The 19,609-nt window shown below is 43.2% G+C and overlaps 1 protein-coding gene across 13 annotated transcripts in view; it reads left to right on the top strand.

The window, feature by feature from the left end:
• Nucleotides 1-19,609, top strand: part of LOC135915887 (protein arginine N-methyltransferase 7-like) — a 143,401-nt gene that overhangs the window by 108,655 nt on the left and 15,137 nt on the right. For all 13 annotated transcript variants that reach the window (XM_070528600.1, XM_070528599.1, XM_070528604.1 and 10 more), the window contains 5 exons: nt 2,043-2,169; nt 2,304-2,387; nt 14,650-14,781; nt 14,958-15,200; nt 18,139-18,299. In XM_070528600.1, the coding sequence (XP_070384701.1) occupies nt 2,043-2,169; nt 2,304-2,387; nt 14,650-14,781; nt 14,958-15,200; nt 18,139-18,299 (747 nt within the window). The remainder of the gene's footprint in view (nt 1-2,042; nt 2,170-2,303; nt 2,388-14,649; nt 14,782-14,957; nt 15,201-18,138; nt 18,300-19,609) is intronic.

Below are 19,609 nucleotides of genomic sequence, written 5' to 3'. Positions count from 1 at the left end.
TTCGAATTTTCGTACCATCTCTGTGGAGTTTGAATTAACGAGCTTTTACTGTAGTGACACAATGTATTGCCACCATCAAAACAAGTTATGTATGAGGCATGTACTACAGCAGGACTCCTCTTTTGCACTTTCCGAAGAACACTCGGTGCCATCTAGTGCCAACGCCACCAAACCTGCACGTGGCCTTTGAAGTGCATGCAAACGCTGAGGAACGTGTCATGCAGCAACTGGCTCTTCTCTCTCGCTTCTGTCTGGACACGCTGCACCATCTTGTGGCACTGCCAAGAAGTTCGCACGAGGTCTATGAGACAAGAGGCATGGTGCACCGGTGCCTGCGGACCCTGAGAATTGTTCCGTCGCTTGCTGCACACTCACTGGCACATACTTAGTGACCCAAGTTGGTGAGAGGTTCATTGAAGTGCGGCACATACCCAGTGTATTTGTGGTGGAGCTCGCTAGAGCATTGGCCTGAAAAGCGTTCGTTGAAAAGCAGCACATACCCAGTGAACTGAGGACGCAGACTGCGAATGCATCTGGTTACTGTTCTTGAGGAACCCTTGTGACATAAATTCGATTCCGCTCGACATCAGAGAAATCAGAGAAAGGGATCGTTTTCATCATTGTAGAGTGGCACATTCCCTGTGGCACATACGTAGTACACTTGTCTATCAAGAAATGGTACTAGTATTTTATTCTGAGAGTGTGGCTAAACATTTGCAATTTGGTGTGTCCACAGCCACCAACTTGAGGCTTGTTTAAGTCGCCATTGCTATCGTAGAGCTAGAAAAAGCCAAATCAAGCGGCTAAGCCATGCCACCATCTTGTTTTGCTAGTTCACACCGCCGTCATCATGGTTCCATTTTCAGGGTGTAGGCTCTAGAAATGCCTGATGAAAAGTAAGTCTCAGCTATTTGGCACTAACGTGATGAGTATCTTTGGCTGAAGTCTGGACACTACTAGCCATCATGCCAGAAGGTGATTGACATCATTACAAGGGGCAGGTCAACTTGGAAAAGTGACTTGAGGAGTGTGAAGCATGTCTAACTCAGCATCAGCTTAGCTGCAAGAAATTGCAGCCAAAACGGAGATTTTGCCATTTTTCAGCGTGTGGGTATGAATAAAGTTTGTTCCCCCCCCCCCCCCTTGTATTTTGACTTTTGACATGCTTGAAATCCTTCAATTGTCCTTGAATTTTGATCAAATATTCTCCACGAATCCTGAGATGTTTAGCTGCCGAATGGCCTTTCCAGTAAGCCACTGTAATTTACTAGTCGCAGCGTTGCTTTGAAAAAAAAAAAATGATAATAAAGAGCACCCGAATTCTTTCTGTAGTGCTGCATGTTTTCTCAGTTACGCAACAAGTGGCAGCCATTATTAAACCTGACACTTGTGCAGAACATGGCACGAATACTGCAGATTGTACCTCACTGTTTTTCACTTTTTTTTGTACGCTAAACAAAATCGAACATGTTTTTGTAGATGATAATTAGTGACTGTGATTTGCTTTTTTCTGTTTTTGAAGTTTTTGCTACTAAAGATTTAAAATTGCAGCACAGAAGTGAGACTGAGGGTTTTATTTTTTTGCACAATAGTTATCATTACAAGGTAATAAGAAATTCTCAAACAAAAGAACATTTTTGTGCTTAGTGTTCAGAAGTCAATTTTGTAATGTTTTGTTTTTGTTTTGGCTTTGACCAATAAATTGAATTTACCTTGCTTCAGTTTAGTGTTCTCTATTTGCAGCTTGAAAATGTGGTATTCATTAATTGTCAAAATGTTACACTATAGCATAAGATAGCTTTTCTCAGGTAAGGTGCTGAAATAAACGCGTGAGCAGGAAAATAAGTGGTCGATTCCAATGTACAGGGTGATTTTGCTATATTGTATGAAGAAAGTGTCTTGAAAATGCTTGGTTGGGACACCCCTGTTACTGTCCTATGCACTAAGGCATTAGCAATTCTATGTTTTATTAGTGGCACATATTTGATAACCTGATGCAATTAGAGTGATTTGTTCAAATGGTGTAAATGCCATATTTGCAGTCGCTCAGCTAAGACTCCTGAAGTGCCTTTCTGCCGCTGCTCTCTTCATGCCAATGTGAGCCGTACCAGAATAGGTGCACTTGGTGACCGCTCTCGCCATGCAAAGTATGCTGCCGTACTCCAAAAGGTATACGAAGCTTATACTATAATATTAGGATTTGCTTTTACACTGTTGTCACAAAAGTGGTTTTTGATTTTTATACCCTGCCGTTATCACTGTTCGCCTAATATTTTATTAATGAGGATCTGCTTTATTTTCAGGTCATCAATGAGGACAGTGTGTGCCTCTGTGTCGGCAGTGACATTATGCTTCCCATGATGGCCTCCATGCTTGGAGCAAAAGAGGTATGTGAAAATATTTATGCAACCTCAATACTATATTTACACATTCATGGTGGCAGCACTTTGTGTAGTTTCGATTCCTGTATGTGGTGACCCACCGGTGGGTCACTTGTCATATTCCTCTAGTGCATCGTGGCCCACTGGTTAGTTGCCACAGAGTTGTGCTCCTTTGAAAGTACCTCAAGGTACAGAGAGATGGTATCATGACATGTCAGGCTAAAAGCAACAAGAAATGTTTGTCTTCGTTGATTGCTGGGGAAGATACCGCTTGCACTTTACAGAAAAACCCTGCACAACAACTCAAGGCAAATAACTGCCATGACCACTCCGTGATCTATACCACAGTGAATGTGTTAAAGTAAGAAAATTAGGGATGTGCAAATAGTGATTTTTTGTGCAAATAGAACTAGTTTTAGAATATTAAAAGCCATTATCACAATTAATATAAATCAGTGTTCACATCCCACTATTCTTAAAGTCCCACTATCCACTTTCATCCCACTATCCCACTTTCTTTCATTACATAGCATGTAATGAAACATTGTTTATTAAAAGCACAAATGGAGCATTAAAGTTTCAAAGTTTATTTGTCAATACAGCATACACATACACACATTCTGACCTGCCTAAGCATGTTGTGCTTGTTGGCTGCTCAGGCAGCAGGTGGAGAATCTTCTTAAAAAAAATAACTTCATATACCTGAATTTTATGTTATACACGACATCACCGATAAATCTGACAGCACAAAATAGCACATGCAAAACAAGCTATACACAAGGCAATAAATTTACGCACCAGTCATCGCCAGTTAAACCAGTCGTCATCTTTCTCTTGTTGCTTGCAAGACATAGATCATCAGGAGTTCCATTAAACATGACTGGTGCATAGTAATTGCGCATATTTTTACCATAATTACTATAGGCCCGTGGTTTAACAAAACATTCTGTTTTCCTCAATGTAACATTTTTTACAGGAGTTTTATATTCATTTGAATAATAATACCGTGTCAACACAACAAGATAAAACAGCTCACGAATCTGTAGGATGCCTAACTCATCGTATTTCTCTTTCATGTCAACTGAGTGTAATTTGGTATCGTAAGATATACTGTTCACGATTTGTTTTAGTATGGCATTTAATGCTTGCTTCTTATATTCCAAGCAGTTTCTATATAATGTGATACCGTATTTTAAAACGTGTTTCACTAATGCTGTGTAGATTACTCGTCTAAGGTGAAGCGGAGATTTCCCCCGAAGGTGATACAACATGGCCGCAATGGCCCTAATCTTTCTAGAGAGGTAAACGATGGGCTCGTTCCAAGTGAGGTGTTGGCCGAAATCGATACCCAGATATTGAACTGTTCACTCTATTTGCATGGCCTCGCAATCACATGGGTAACAACGGGATGAGTGTAAGTCCAGTGGTTGAACTAAAGCAACTGTTTTGTGGGCGTTTTTAAAACATGTCAGTTTTGTTTTGTGAAGGTTTAAAAAAAATAAAATTTTCCGAGAACCAGTCAATAGCTTCAATTATATCTGCCTGGAACGTTTTAATGTCAGTACAATAATCAGTGAGTTCAAGTGCAAGCACTGTATTGTCAGCGTATTGAAAGATTTTTGACTTAATCTGCAGTAGACCTAAATCAGACGCATGTGTTTTGCAATTAGGAGCAAATAAGTAGTTTTTTGCATGTGCAGGTGTCCTCATACAATGCGAATGATCGATTTAGAGCCTTTAATGGCTACTTAAGTAGCATAGCCTGCTCCACTACGCAAGTTCTCATGTTTTATTTCTATACTATGCCCGTGGGGGTAAAAATTTACCATACTTTTGCTCCAATTTTATGTTTAATTCACCACAGTTGATATTTTGAAATACTATAAAAGTACTCGAAAAGTATTCACATTTTCGAATATTTTGAATAGTACTTCGAATAGTATAGTAGCATTTCGAATAGTAAAACTTAGTTAAACCGTACCCGCTTAAACAGTAGTTTCGTTTTAAAAGTAGTAAAATCAAATCTCCAACTCAGCAGGCATTGAACGTAAGGTGTTTTGTATCCGCATAAACCGTACCAACTTATTGCGTACATATCAGTTAGCACGTAGTGCTTCCATTTTTCGTCGCGCAATCAAGGCAGTGCATCGTCCCCATTGGACGTCCTTGCAGAACAAGCCTCGGAGATCGTAAAAATGACCTCCAAGTGTCCTATGCGTTTGCGCGTGAAGCCACATCATTTCAACATCGTGTCAGAGAGCGTTGTGGCCATGGTTGGGGCATCGTGCAAGCTGGGGCTCGATGTTGAAGCTCGGATAAAAACACCGAGTGCTCAGCCTAGAAGAAAAATTTTACGTCGTTTGTGCTATTGAACGTGGCACGAAGAAATCAGCCCTGGCACGCGACAGCAATCTAATGTTGACTACGGTGTGTGGCATTTGAAATGCGAAGAAGTTGCTCAGCAGCGCTGCTACGACCGCGAAAAGATGTTGGCTTCGAGGTTAGACTTTTCGTCGTCGTTGCCTCTGTTGTTGCCGAAGTGTCGCCTAACAACACTGATGAAGACAACATGGAAAGCGACAGCATGGGCGATTCAGGCCCAACAGTGGCAGAAGCTGCGCGTTACGTCAGCCTCATGAATGCAGTCGTCGCGACGAGGACAACACCCCACAATGAAAAAGGCGCCGCGCAACTTCTGCAGTGCTACCACGCCCGTGCAAGGAGAATATCAATGCAATGAGGAATCTGCCATGTGAGTGTTTGCCAAAAAGAGGGGGCTGGCTGAAAAGCTGGCTTGCACCTTCAGTAAGTTTGAGGCCACTTTCGTTGCTGCTAGGCCGCCGCGGCATGAAACGAAAATAAGACTTTCGTCGCACGAAGTGAATAAATACTGCATGTGCTTGCCCTTACATCTTACTCTCTCTGAGTTCCGTTTTTGACAGGTAAGTGAGCGATCGCATGTTGTTTCGGTTAAGCAGTGCTACCGTTTAGTACGTACAGCTCCAGCCAACCATGGTTTAACAAGGTTTCAGTGTAGTTAATATTTGATTTGAAGACCGAATCAAATAGCATACTGTTTAATTCATTACTTGAAAGTTCCAAATATTCGCACACCCTTAAGGAAAATAAATGCACCTGAATGTAATATGTGGCCAATTTATAAAAGAAAAATATAGCATGCCCCCACGTTCGCAATCAGAAAAAAATAAGACATGCAGAATTACCTTCCAAAAGAGAGAGAGAAAAAAACTTTATTGAAGACTGGTACGGCAGTTTTCCTTCGGAGCGATACGGAAGAAGAGGGGATTAATCCCTGTCCCTTGGTTCTTTGTTTCTGTGTGTGGCAATCACTTATGTACGATCTTGTTTAATAAAATCTCAAATTGAGAGTCAGTGCTCATCCTGTATATCTCATCTCTGTCTTCGTGCTTTCGTGCTACAACAGAATTGGGTGTAGGGGCTGTATATTGTAATGATTATTTTCATTTCATTATTTTTGCCCTTTTTCATTGGATTGCAATGGACCCATTGCTGGATTGTGTGCCATTGCTGGGATTGGCCGCTTATCAGGAGAAATGATAAAGGAATAGAATCTGGGGGAAACCATTCTTACAAAATATAGCCAGGGTGTCTACCAACCGGGAAGACAGGGAATTATCAGAGATTCTCAGTATGTCTGGAAAACTTGGGCACTTGTCAGGGAAATTACAAAAACGTAACCAAATTGGGGAAACTGGCCAGTAAGATCATTCGAATGATGAGCACAATCTAGGAGGCCACATGCAGCAACGGCACTGCTGCTCGTGACCTCCGGAATTGTGCAGTAGATCCCCGACTCCGTACATCGTAGCTCTTTCTGCAGTTTTTTTTATTGCCACTAAGTGGTGCCAATAACCAGCCAGCTGCAAAGGGATTAAAAGGCAACTGTCATCATCATCGGATGAGCACTGTTATATCTCCATACTGTGGTAATCTGTCATGTGCCCATGGGTGCGCTTGTGCATGTTGGGCTCTGTTCGTCACTGGGGCATTTGCGGTAAACTTTTCTGAGCTGCTTTTGAAGAGACTTGAAAGTAACGATGTCACAGTCAACAAAGGGCTCATTCAATGCTGACTGAACAAACATATCCGACTTCGCGAGCTGGATTAAGCCTGTGCCCAACGATATATATAGTGCACAATGCACAGTGTGTGCCACAAGACGTTTCACTTCAATTAAGAAACATGGGTAAAAATTCACCAACAATTACGGTACTCCCTAATGGGAAATTTTAATGCAGCTTTTTAGGTGTTTTGTATTCCACTGGTTGCGTTGCTCAATGTTGAGAAAGAAAGCGTGAACACAGGAATGTGTGGCTCGCACGAAGTGCATTCTCTAACAGCGATGGCGCAGGCGAAGTAGCACATGCACATTGGGTTCGAAGCCTGTGTTAGCGCTTTGTTTTCATGTATGGTATCTGTGGATGCACTCACTGCATGCCTTAGTAATGGTGTCATCGGTGACTGGGTGACAGTGCATACTACTATGGCGCCATCTCGTAGCAGGGCGCTGCCGTGGGGCATGTCTCGTGCTCTTTTCACTATCGTCGTCTTTCATCCTTCGCTCATTCATTCTGTCGGTTACGCCAATGCAGAGGCCAACGCTCAACGCAGGAAGAGCCACCTAAGAGCTGCGCTTTAAAACCGCGGTATGTAGCCAAGCTGCAAGTACAAAGCATAAGAATGCCATGAAGGCACTGGAAAACAGCTCCCAGACACCTGTGCTCTGGTTGTTTAGGCCAAGCCAAGAGAGCAGGCCCCTCATTAAAGGGAAGGTGAAGAGTCTGTCGAATTCAATAAGACGCTCATATACGGATGCGGGGACCTTATAAAGCATGCAGGAAAAATTTGGGGGGATTTTTCACTTAGGAGTGACGTAATCGTCGGTTAAACTTGCGCTGTCGCTCCGCCCCCGCGTCGAACGCCGTGCGCTGCTGCTGACACTGACGATGCCAGTGGAGACCAGAAACCGCGGCGTAGTGACGTCAACACTGGTGTTCGTTCCTTCACAGTCTACGCGATGGTGCCTGACCACGCTTGTTTCTGTGTGCGTGCCTCGGTCGACCCCGCATTCCTTTGTTTGTATGTATGTAGAGTGGTAGTTGACGTGCGCAGCATCAATTGAAGTGGTGGGCCGATCATGCTGGAATTCTGTGCAGCCTACGGTTGCACGAACACCAGCGGCCGCGACAATGTTCGATGTTCCATTACTTCCCGCAAGTCAAGAAGCTTTTAGCCAAGTGGGAGGCTGCTGTGAATCGAAAGAATTTCAAGCTCTCAAGAACAACAGTGCTGTGCTCTACCCACTTCCGTGACAGCAATTACTACCAGAGTTTATCAATAATGTGTGAATGAGTGAGAGTACAACTTGCTGCTAGCAGGCTTTCTAAACGCAGCGCGAAAAGGTCGAGGCAACGAACACACAAAGACGGGACAGGTGCGGGCAGACGAATGGTAACTGGTCTTGGAAGACTTTATGAATACACGAACTCATCCAAACCTGCATTTTGATTTACTGCTAGCTCCTTCGTGTCAGCACGCTGAACGGAAAGTGCATGTTTATCCTCCCAGCCTTGATGCCGGTTTTGTTGCAAACCGCCGTTAATTTTCTATTCGCACGTATGTTGTGAAACAGCCTACATGCAGCTACCATAACGCATTGCAAGTGTAAAGTTTGTGCGTGTTTGAAAGCCGGCGCACACCAGGACGCTGCGCTTCCCCTTCTCTTGCGCACAGAGAGAAACTGGCTGTCTCACGTAGCCGACGGAATTTGCCACCTTTACAGCTCCGGTTACGAGTAGATTGCGGATGGCGCGCTGATGGTCACTACACGTGCTACAAGAGCCGGGAAACTTTTCCCGCATGTAAACCATCTGTGTAGATTGCCGACAGCTTTGGGGCAGTGCACAAATGCCGGCGATCGCATCCCCGCCTACTTTTCGCGATGAGGCATGCAGGAACATAACAGTACAGTTGTTTGCCCAGAAACGAACTCACTGGATTGCTGAATGCAGCTTTGCAAGAAACATAGTCGCCAAAGAACATTTCTAACACGAAGAGACGCTAACACTTCACTTTTGTTCCCGTCGAAAGCACTGCTTGCTACCAGCATCTTTTGCTTCTTGGAGAGGCCAGTTCCTCGCGTTCGGCTCGTACATCTACGGAGCAATGCCGAACTCCTCAGAGAAACGCAAGCTCGCGAAATTTACCATAACCGTCTCAACAAAACAGCGCCAAACCACCTTGCACCGTGCTTCATGGGTAACGGCAGCGGTCGGTCCGGACAAACACCATTGTTGACATCACGAGGTGCCCGACCATTCACAGGCGGAAACGAGGCGCGCGAGCTGCCCCGAGTTTGCTGCTGCAGTTTTCATCGAAATAAAATCTGTTTACGCTTTCTTTCACTCAATTTCGATGCAATATCCGAATTCGGAGAGTTGAAAAACATTGTGTACAGCTCTTCACTCATTTTTTCTGGAAAACCCTTCAGCTTCCCTTTAATGCCTCCTGCTACTTCAACTCCTGCACACATCTCGGTATGTGGCTTTCTATTGAAGAAAGATGTTACAAAGCTGAGATCATATGGTGCATGAATGCTGTAATGATTTGTGCATCCCTCCATTTTGTTGATGTTCCAGTCTTGTGAAATTGCCATGAAAGTGCAGTTGAGAAAAGACAATGCTGTATATACCATCTGTGACGGCATTGCACCATTCTTTCAAAAGAAGGTACTATCAGCTCTAGGTATTATCAGGTACCATACATAGCTGTAGCATTCAATGAATCGCTAAACAAAATAGTGCAGATAGAGCGAATGGATGTGCTGGTGAGGTACTGGGATCCGACTGACGCTACTGTAAAAGCTCAGTACCTGACTTCATAGTTTCTCAGCCACACCTGTTCTGAAGACCTGGCACTTACATTCAAGAAAGCCACAGGGAACATAAAGCACAAGATATTGCAAGTGTCAATGAATGGACCAAATGTGAACTCCTAGTTTCTTAGATCCTTTAAGGAAGAATGCAGTTGTTGTCATGACATTCGACAAATCCTGGACATTGGAAGCTCTGTCCTGCATGTGGTCGGTCCATGGTGCCTTCAAAACAGGCCATGCACCAACTGGCTGGGATTTGGTATTCTTTCTGTGTAGCATTTATAACTTGTTCAAGTGTGTCCCAGCGTGCTGTGCTGATTACATTTGCATCATAGCAAGCACATTGTTTCTTCTCAAATTCTGTGCTGTACAATGGCTTGAAAATGGCATGGGGATTTCAAGACTTAATAAAGTATGTGGAGTGTTCATCTAAAGCCAAGAGCAAGCAAACATGCACCAGCTACACCACAGTTGAAAGGCTAGTCGCTGGCACAATGCTCCTGGCAAAACTGGCTTTCACGCTACCAGGGGCTGAGGAATTTCAGCCATTCCAAGCCGAATTTCAAATGGACAATACGATGGACCCCTTCCTTTCCGCAGCTTTGGAAGCTGTCCCACGATTGCTGTTGGAACTGATCATTAAGCAAGAAATTTTGCACACTACTGACACGCTCTTCAAGTTGTTTAAAACAGATTTGGAAAAGCCTGAAAACATTGTTTCTGTCAATGCTTCTGATGTTGGTTTTGCTGCCAAGAATGAACTTCGAAAAGCTGCAAAACCATCTCAACTTGCACTACTTACTTTCAAGAAGGAATGCATTTCTTTTTGAAAGTGTGCTCACAGAGAAAGTTATGGAAAGGTCACTTCTAAACTAAAGGCTAATGACAGGAGTGAGTTTCTTGGATGTGGCCTGCACCTTGTCAGTGGAGGTTGGCAAAAAAACGACTAGCAGTTGCACTGGAAGTACTCAGAGCACCGGTGGCTGACCGGCTTGGAAGCAGAGCGGGTGCACCGATCCTACGTGCAAGTCTGTTCGCTGAGCTCTGAGAACTTTGATAGGGCGGCACAAAGGCTGGACACCGTGTGGTTTGAGCTGTGCTCACGAAACCATAAGGGGTTGTTTACCTGTCAAGATCATCTTCACCATGTCCCATGGCAATGCTGCTGTCGAAGGAGGTTTTTGTGTAAATGAAGAATGGTTTGTAGAGAACCAGAAAAAAGAATGTGATTACACAGAGAATAGTGTATGATAGAGTTTCAGCAGCAGGTGGTGTAGCCAATGTTAACATTACAGACAGTACAGTGAAAATGGTGCCTGGCGCAAGTATTGGGTGGAAGGAGGACCTTAAGAAAAAGAAGCAAGATAGACTGAATGCATCTGAGGCTGAACAAAACAGGAAAAGGGTACCAACATCAAGGAGCTCTAACGAAAGAAGCAAACTTTAAAACTGATGGTAGCGCTAAAAAGGAACAGACACACGATGAAAAGACGACACGACGACGAAGAAACGCTACTGACAACTGGTTTATTTTTCGACAAAATTCTATATTTAAAAGAATCACAACACATGCGCACAACCGAACTACACCAGCCTTCTTTATCGCCATATCGAAAACAATGTCATGCACGCGAAGCGAGATGATAAAACTCCCGAGCAGCAAGAAGTGAACACATGACCAATTGAAGAAAAGCCATACCGTTATGGTTTTTCAAATTTCCCCGAAAGTTGAGGATTTGTTTGGAGTTGAGTTGAGAAGTTGAGGATTTATTTTATTCCGTCCCTCAACCTGAACTCTTAGTTGCTGTGAAGGAAGCTGTCGAAAATTCAGGCGAACTCTCTTTTCAGTCCACAGCAGGAGTGTCTCTTGATGATTTTTTAAAGCTTTTAGAATTTTACCTGAGTGTCACTTTTATCCTTTTTGACAAGCAGCCTTTTCTGCAGCGCAATGGCATTTGTATAGGGTCCTGTGTTGCACCTATCTTGTGCGACATCCTTTTAGCCCATGTTGATCGCCTTTTGGATCGAGATTTTATTGGAGGCCCGGTTTTAAAAGTTTTTTAGGTTTGTCGACGATTTTTTTATCTTTTTGAAAGATCGTAATGACATTTCTTTTGAAGATTCTGTACGACAAGTCTTAATTTCCTTTAATGACCATGGTAAAGGCCTGGCTTTTACCCATGAACTTCTGCAAAATGGCGAGATACGTTTTTTAGACCTCAGGCTGAGGATAACTAAGGGACACACTTGTTGGGCGTATTTCCCACGTGCAAAGAAAGAACTTTTGCCCTATGAATCATCTCACTCAAAGACCGTGAAAAGAGCAATTGCATCGCTCTGCATGGAATCGGCGCTTCAAAAGTCGTACCCGCACGAAATGCTTTTTAGCTTTGACTATCAGGTTCGCAGGCTATTGGCTGCAGGCTTCCCTTGCTCGGTCCTCGTAGCTGTCGCTGATACCCTCCTCAAGAAATTTGGGCCCCGACGAATGAAGGCTGCACCTGAACGCGTGAAGACCAAACCTGAGGTGATGCCTTACTTTCATAAGGTTTCATACAACCTCAAAAAGGTGGCCAGCAGGCACAACGTGCCGCTTGTTTTTTCTGCGCCAAACAAGTTGGCGAGGCTGTGCCCCCGCATCTGCGGTGAAGGTCAGCGCGGTTGCAAAAAGCAGCATGAAGATGTCTTCGTCAGGTGTGCCCTAGGAGTGGTATACCTTGTCCCCTGTCCTGCGGCAAGTGCTATATCGGGCAGACGGGGCGTTGCCTCAATGACTGCTTAAGGGAACACTCTCAAAACTTAACAAAACAAGACAAACTTGCGAATTTAGTTTCGCATGTGATGGTTTGCGAGTGCGTGCCACGGTTTAAAGAAGCAAAGGTTCTGGGCAGAAGTGCAAGTGCTAAAGCTAGAGTTTTGCTGGAAGCTTTCCACATACAAAAAAAGGCGGGTCTGTGCATCAGCGATGCTTCAATAAATTTGTACTCGGCTGAGTGCTCACTTCTGGGGAAATTTGAAAAACCATAACGGTATGGCTTTTCTTCAATTGGTCATGTGTTCACTTCTTGCTGCTCGGGAGTTTTATCATCTTGCTTCGCGTGCATGACATTGTTTTCGATATGGCGATAAAGAAGGCTGGTGTAGTTCGGTTGTGCGCATGTGTTGTGATTCTTTTAAATATAGAATTTTGTCGAAAAATAAACCAGTTGTCAGTAGCTTTTCTTCGTCGTCGTGTCGTCTTTTCATCGTGTGTCCGTTCCTTTTTAGCGCTATCATCAGTTTTAAAGAATGCATCACCAACTAGCCCAGCACCAAGTTTTATTAAAAGAAGCAAATGCTCATCAATGAAGAACAGAACTCTCTTCTCTAGGAGGAAATGGATGCTTTAAAGCACTGAATAAATGTGCTCATAATCTAGTTTTGGTGCTGCAATAAACTGTGTTGTGTGTGGAATCGTGCCTCTGTATTGAATCTCAAACCTTTTATATATATATATATATATATATATATATCTATATATATATATATTCAGGGAAATTTATTGACATTATCAGGGTAAACCTGGAAAGTTCAGGGAATATATATTAAGTAATTTAGTAGACACCTTGACAGCCCCATTGTGAGTGCCATGAAATTGCTGGCTCCTTGTAGTTACACGCCTGTGAGCACATAGTAACACAGTCTACGACAAGTACAGGATGCATTCACATCTAGGTTGAATTTTTCACTCGAGTTGCAGTGAAATATTTTCAAGAGAGGGCACACACCACCTAGTGCTTTACCCAGTTGTATCCCAACAATTGTAGTTAGTTGCTGAATTGTGTAACAAGAGCTTGCCTGTCTCGCTGTGTTGTCGGCAGACTTCAAGCCATGCTGGTGTCTGCATTGGGAAGTGCTGTGCTTTAAGATCAGCTGCCCACCATTGGTATTTAAGTCAAGCTTATGTACTTCTTTTCATGGCAACACTACATGGTCAGGGGTGCCCATGTCTACAGATAAATGGCAATAGTATACTATTGAGTTTGAAATTTTTTAAAGTAGATACTCTTTTAACCCTTCCTGTACAATGACTATCGTTTTAAATTGTACACATTTTAGAAAATGACCTATGGCATCTGAATCCAGCTAGTACTAAGTAAAAAGTTTTAATTGTTTTAATTATCTAGCTGATTGGTTAGTTACATTTGTCATTCAACATCTGTGTCACCCCGTAACCCGGCCACAAAGGCAGAATTATGCCATCTGCCACATGTTATTTTGTATTTTAAAGAAGTTGGGCAACCTCTTGCTCTATAAATGGTAATAAATACCTTGGCAAAAACATTTTCCAGGACATTATTGACAAACTTTAGTGGTCACTACGCATTTTCTTATGCCTCTTTGTATAAAATTGCAATCTTTGTGCCTGATTTCTGCTAGTCATTATAACTCACACATGTGCAGTAATATTCGTACAGTTGTAGTTATCCTCTTCAGGCACTACTTGCATCTTCACAATCCTGGAACGTGTAGCGCACCAGCAAAGAACAGATTAAAAATTATCGATTCAGTGAATTTTGTCAAGTTTAGAGAATCCCCGGGGACTCCATGCGTGAACTCTCTGCAGGAATGTCAGATATGAGAACATAAACTGTTTTGTGTCTAGTATACTTGGATAGCAGCTATTCAGCCACTTGTAGAATATGCTTGATGCAAAACATACTGACATACTGAGACCAAGAGTGAATGCCCAGCCATCTATCTTCACGCTCATTTTACTAAACTACTTTACAGATATTATTTGAACTTGCAGCACAAGTCCAATCAGAAGTGTTTAAAAATGTGACACGTTTTAAATATTATTTTCATCAGTGCTTTTGCTTTTGGTGCACTATCTTGGCATGCACAGTTGTTTGCACGATGCCTGAAGTCGCACAGACGCGCACACGGCTGAATCGTAGCAGCTAGTCACTATCGGAGTCAGGTTACACTTCCTTTTCGCTGTCTCCCGACCACAGAAAATAATCTTCAGTTCTATCTAATGCAATAGAAATGCTACACGTACAGCAAACTGGAAAATGGCGAGCACAAATTAAGGCAGAAAAAAAAAAAAACGGCTGTTCGATGGCAGTGCGGCTAGCTACCTTGCATAGAGCTTTTTTTAAGTAAGAATTGGTTTTGTTTTATGTTGAGTAGAATTAGCTGCGATTGTAACACGCAGGCGAATTTGAACTCACTTTTTAGCCAAAGAATGTATGCGTTAAATATGCGAATATGATATGTTTTGGTGCTGTAAGGGTTTTGAGTTTATGATTTAGCACCAGGCACAAATTGAAAATTTTCATACATTTCCCATGCTTCTTTTTCTTTCAGGTTTACGTTGTTGTGCAAGATACCTATGTTTATTCTTTGCTAGAGGAATACACTAAGCAAAATGAGGTTTGCAATATAGTTGCAATCAAAAAAGATGCACTCTGCCTCTCTGAACAAGACAAGGAGAAAAAGGTAATTTTCAACTTCAAATCATTTAAATCCATTGTCATAGAAAAATTGGATTAAGGTAGAAGTATAAATGTCTAGATAGCATTAAATTCATCATGTATTATAAGCAGTGCTAAGAAAACTATTTCATTTATTATTTGTTTGTAATCTTAGTACATGAAATTCCATTTTCTCTGTAGGCATTTGTGCTACTTGGTGAGCCACACTTCAGCACCAGCATCCTACCATGGCATAACCTAAAATTCTGGTACCAAAAATGTTCGCTGCAACACCTAATGGGCCCTCCAGACTCTGTTGTAACCATTCCTCAAGGCTTCTGTTTAAAAGGGGTGGCAGTTCGCTTCAGGGACCTCTGGAAGATTAGAGCTCCTATTCAAGCCACACAAGGTTTCAACCTGCGTTCATTTGACCGGCTGATTCAGGTATGTTTAATGTGCCAGCAATATTCTTTTATACCTCATTACACTGTAACCGTTAAGCTGCAGTTGCACTTAATAGATATGCCATAGTCATGCTTCAGTTTCCATTTGAGCTAGTGTATTTACTATTTGGTGCTTACTTATGCTGTAGCAATGAGCGCATGATAAGCACATACTGTTTTCAGTTTTCGTTGTGTGGTAAAAGTGGGCTCTCTCTCCACAGGACCACTTCTATATTCGGAGTAAACATGAAAAATTAAAATATCAATTTTTTGGTTTGAATTGAATAATTTGAATAGTTGTGGAGTTAACCTTAAACCCTATGCAACAGCCAAAAGCTGACAAATCTTTAAAAAAAGAAAATTACAAAGGTTTAAAAAGTTTCAACTCGGCAAACAAGTTATTTTCAAAATGCTGCTATTCAAATATTTCCATGCAGAAACGCAAGTTAAAATTGTACTATGCCAGCAGTACAACAGATTTGTTGACCAACTTTGACTCAGTGTTGGTCAACCCAAGCCATTTCACAATACAGCCAGACAAGTCACAGGAGGACAACTTTCATAATGGTAACAGCGCGAACAAGACGACGACAGAGTGAAAGGACACATGACAAGCGCTGTCCTGTGTCCTTTCACTCCGTCGTCGTCTTGTTCACGCTGTTACCATTATGAATCCATACCAACTCGCCCAACTTTCCACTTTAATACAGGAGGACAACTGCCTATCACCTGCAGACGAATGGTCTTACGGAGCGTCTGAACGAGACCCTCGCCAACATGCTTCGACGTACACCACTGTGTACGTCTACAGCGAGCATGTCAGTAGTCAAGGCTGTATGGACGTGTGTTTGCCTGTCACACAGCCTGATGTGTGTCGCACATCATCGTGGTGCTGCAACATGGAGATGTTACGTGCGATTTTGACTGCCTGACACCGTGGCAGTTTAGACGTTGCACAGTCAGCTTGGTGCTTTCTGCATACACACTAGCTTAACCCATTTTGTCAAGAAAACACGTAGAGAAGGTTGGTAGGCATGCTCGCTGTAGTTTCAGCTGGTCACCCGCAGACCCAAACACCTTTTCTATAGCCATCAGCATGTGATCCTCTGGTTCGATCACCGTTGAGCCACTCTTACGAACATATCACCATAGTGGGAAACTTCTCACAGCAATCAGCCACACCCCACCACACTGGCTAGCGAGTAATTTTAATCACGTTCACACTGCCCTTGGCTGTTAGACCTAACCAGTGCTGTTTTGTCCGGCTGGGAAAGTTATGGTTTTGTGCTCAGTCAACTCAGGTCTGTCAACTCAGTCAAGCACTGGAACTTAGAACCGGGAAAACAGAATGCCGAACTGCATGTGCAACAAGAAGTCACTCACACAGTTTCGCTGTACTGTCACTTCAAGTATGTATTGCTCAATTCAAGCATTATCAAGCTGCAACGGCAGACTGTTGCAAAACAGCTTAAACGACTTATAACCCTTTTTAGTGCTCAACCGGCTATAATGCGGCGTTTTCTGACCGCTGTTTACCCTCCCATAGAACTCTATGTATACACATACGGTGATGTACTGCTTACAGTGTAGCTGCGTGGGACGAAATGCCGGTTATAATGCAGCTTCCACGGGAAAATCCCACAGACAAGCATGGTAGCTAGTACGCTTGTGATGATGATGATGATCGGAGTTTATTGTCACAAGGGCAGAGCGTGCTTGGTAGCGAGCACGGTAGTGAGCTGCCCCCGAGCCCTCTCATCCCCCAAAATCATTAACTGTTCTTCAATCCCATCTTATCCCAACTCCTGGGAAAGCTGGACTGTTCCAACACTGCAACATGATGACACTGTGTGGCCTCTTCTTGTGGCACACATTAACCACATGAGAGGCCAACATGGCTCTGCCGCTGTATGGTAACAAGAATGCTACTAAGTCGAACTAGAAGTCATTGAAACAAAGTTTTTCTCACTCTCTCCCTCTCTATCACATTGTTTTGAGCCTCTCAATGAAAAAAAAATCAAGTGTCCCATGATGGCATTGAACCTCTGCCCCCTAGCACAACAGTCTGATTAGTACGCATACTTCTCTCATGCTTCTCATCACATGGCACAAGCGGGAGCATTTTCTCCCATTCTTCTCTTGTGGGAGCTAGCGCTGTGAAACAATCTGTTAGACAACATTGCTACTGGATCGGCCCAAATTCTGCAGTCCTTTCCTCATGACAGGTAACGCTACCGAGACACTGTGCGACATTGTACCATCTTCAAGATCTACCCAGATTGTAAGAAACACATAACATTTCTTCTTTGCCGGAGTTTGAAAAAAATTCATCTCACCATTGCCAATGTTTTCGTTGTCTGTCAGCAGCAGCTCCGGTGGTAAAACCTAGGACAAACCAAACAGCTTTGGCTTGTCTATAGACAACATGTGGCGTGCTGTTCCCAGGATTCATCACTTTGTGTGTGCAAGTAAAAACAGGAAGACAGTGAAACAGGGAGGAATGCACCTTACCATTTCTTTCTTTTGGTTGAGTGAGATTTTCTCACCATTTCAATTGCACTCTTTTTGATGTTTCACGCGTTTCCAATGCAGTAGTGGCACTGAGACAAAGCACAGCCTTCGGATACCTGCATTTTTTCTTGCCCCTTACGAAAGGGCAGAATTTCGGGGAGAAATCGGGTTTAACCCAAAACTTGTGTAAGGGGTAAAAATTGGGAATTACCGGGCTTTACCCACAAACGAAGAATCTTATATGCAATACTTGCAAGCGAAATAGACACACTAATCAAGTGCGAAGTTGCTTGAAAGCAAGTTTGTGAGGTGGAACCATTTACAGTTTTCCAGTTGCCCAGAACAGCTCATACAGAAATATGTGGGTTTCAAAACTAACAGCACAAGCACTATCCTTATGGAGTATTTATTGAGTTAAACGTTTTCAGGATGCCCAGTTCATCGCTGGTGACCGTGTGGAGCCCCAACCACTGTGGCAGTACCCATGCATGGCCATGACACAAGAGTTTACAATTGTCAAGCTTGACATTACAAAAGACCCTGAAACAACAGGCATGATATCATGCACTGGAAAGGTGCTGTTTGAAAGGTAAAAATCTATTGTGAACATTGTCCACTGGGGACAGGTTAAGTGTAATGTTGCTCCACAGTTTTTGAAGGGCCTTTAGTTGTCACTTTCAAGAAGACTTAGTTGGGTTGACTGTGGTTGGAATTCAATTAAAAGGTCAACCCAGTCAAGTTTTGAAGCATAACTACTCTAGTGCATGTTCATATTACATGCACCCAAAAACACATGCATGGTGTCCCACTTAGCATGCACAACATTTTGAATAGCAGTGAGGCTTTCTATACAGATGGATGTGTGTTGTTTAGTGGCGCAAGGGCCAGGTATGGCCAAAGAGCGCCAATTTCTATACAGATAACACAACTGTATGTTGAGCAAATGTCTGAAGAAGCATCCAGCATTTGCTTTTTAGCGCGTTGTTTTTTCCTAATTAAAGTGTAATGATTTGATTTACAGCCACTGTGTGAATACTATTAGGTTTTGCAAATAGGTAAATAAGACATTTTGAACAGTTTGCAATATGATATCTTTTGTGTAGCTATTCTTCCACATTTAAAGGTGCCAACTTTTTTTACAATTTGAGTAAAAATACTGAACTTTGTGTCAATCCCCACATCTCTGGTTAAAATGTAATGATATTGCCGCGACAACTTGGTCACATTCAAGTTGCGCGCCCTTCGTATTAGACACTGTGCACGCCCTACCGTGTTGTTGTTCAGCAACAAGCAGCGATCTTCGTGGCATGGGTAGCCGGTTAAACCCAGCTCGCATGCGCCACGCGCACGAGGTGTCACGCGAGAAGAAAGAGGAAGATGGTTCGAGCCCAGTTTGAGAACGCGACTGCTGCGGATTTCTTCACGACCACAGTGACTTTTACTTGTGGGCACAAGTACGCCCTTAATATATCGTTGTTTTATTAACATGGTTACATTTCTGGTGGAGGTGCGAGGTATGAGTCGAAGCCCCACGAACGGAAGTCAACATAGCCCCGACCACCAGCGAGTCCATCCCGTGGAACTGACACCTGTACACCCACCAGCGGACCAGCCGTCGTCTTCGAGGTGACTCGCCCGAATTCTACCCTCTTCTCTTCATGCCAAGGGAAACTCGGACAACGGACGCCGCCACAATGACTAGCCAGGTAACACCGGCACAGCTGGTGGTAAGCCAACCTCGCAAGCCACCAACATTCCACGGCGACTCATTCGAAGTCTTGGAAGATTGGTTGGAACTATTCGAGAGAGTGGCGAGCTTTAATGAATGGAATGAGAGACAGAAGCTCCGTAACGTATATTTCGCTTTGGAGGACTTCGCAAAAACGTGGTATGAAAACC

The sequence above is a fragment of the Dermacentor albipictus genome, unplaced genomic scaffold, assembly GCF_038994185.2.
Source record: "Dermacentor albipictus isolate Rhodes 1998 colony unplaced genomic scaffold, USDA_Dalb.pri_finalv2 scaffold_13, whole genome shotgun sequence".
In the NCBI taxonomy this organism is placed as follows: Eukaryota; Metazoa; Arthropoda; class Arachnida; order Ixodida; family Ixodidae; genus Dermacentor; species Dermacentor albipictus.
The sequence above is the reverse complement of the archived record's forward strand: the minus strand, read 5'-3'. Positions and strand labels throughout refer to the sequence as shown.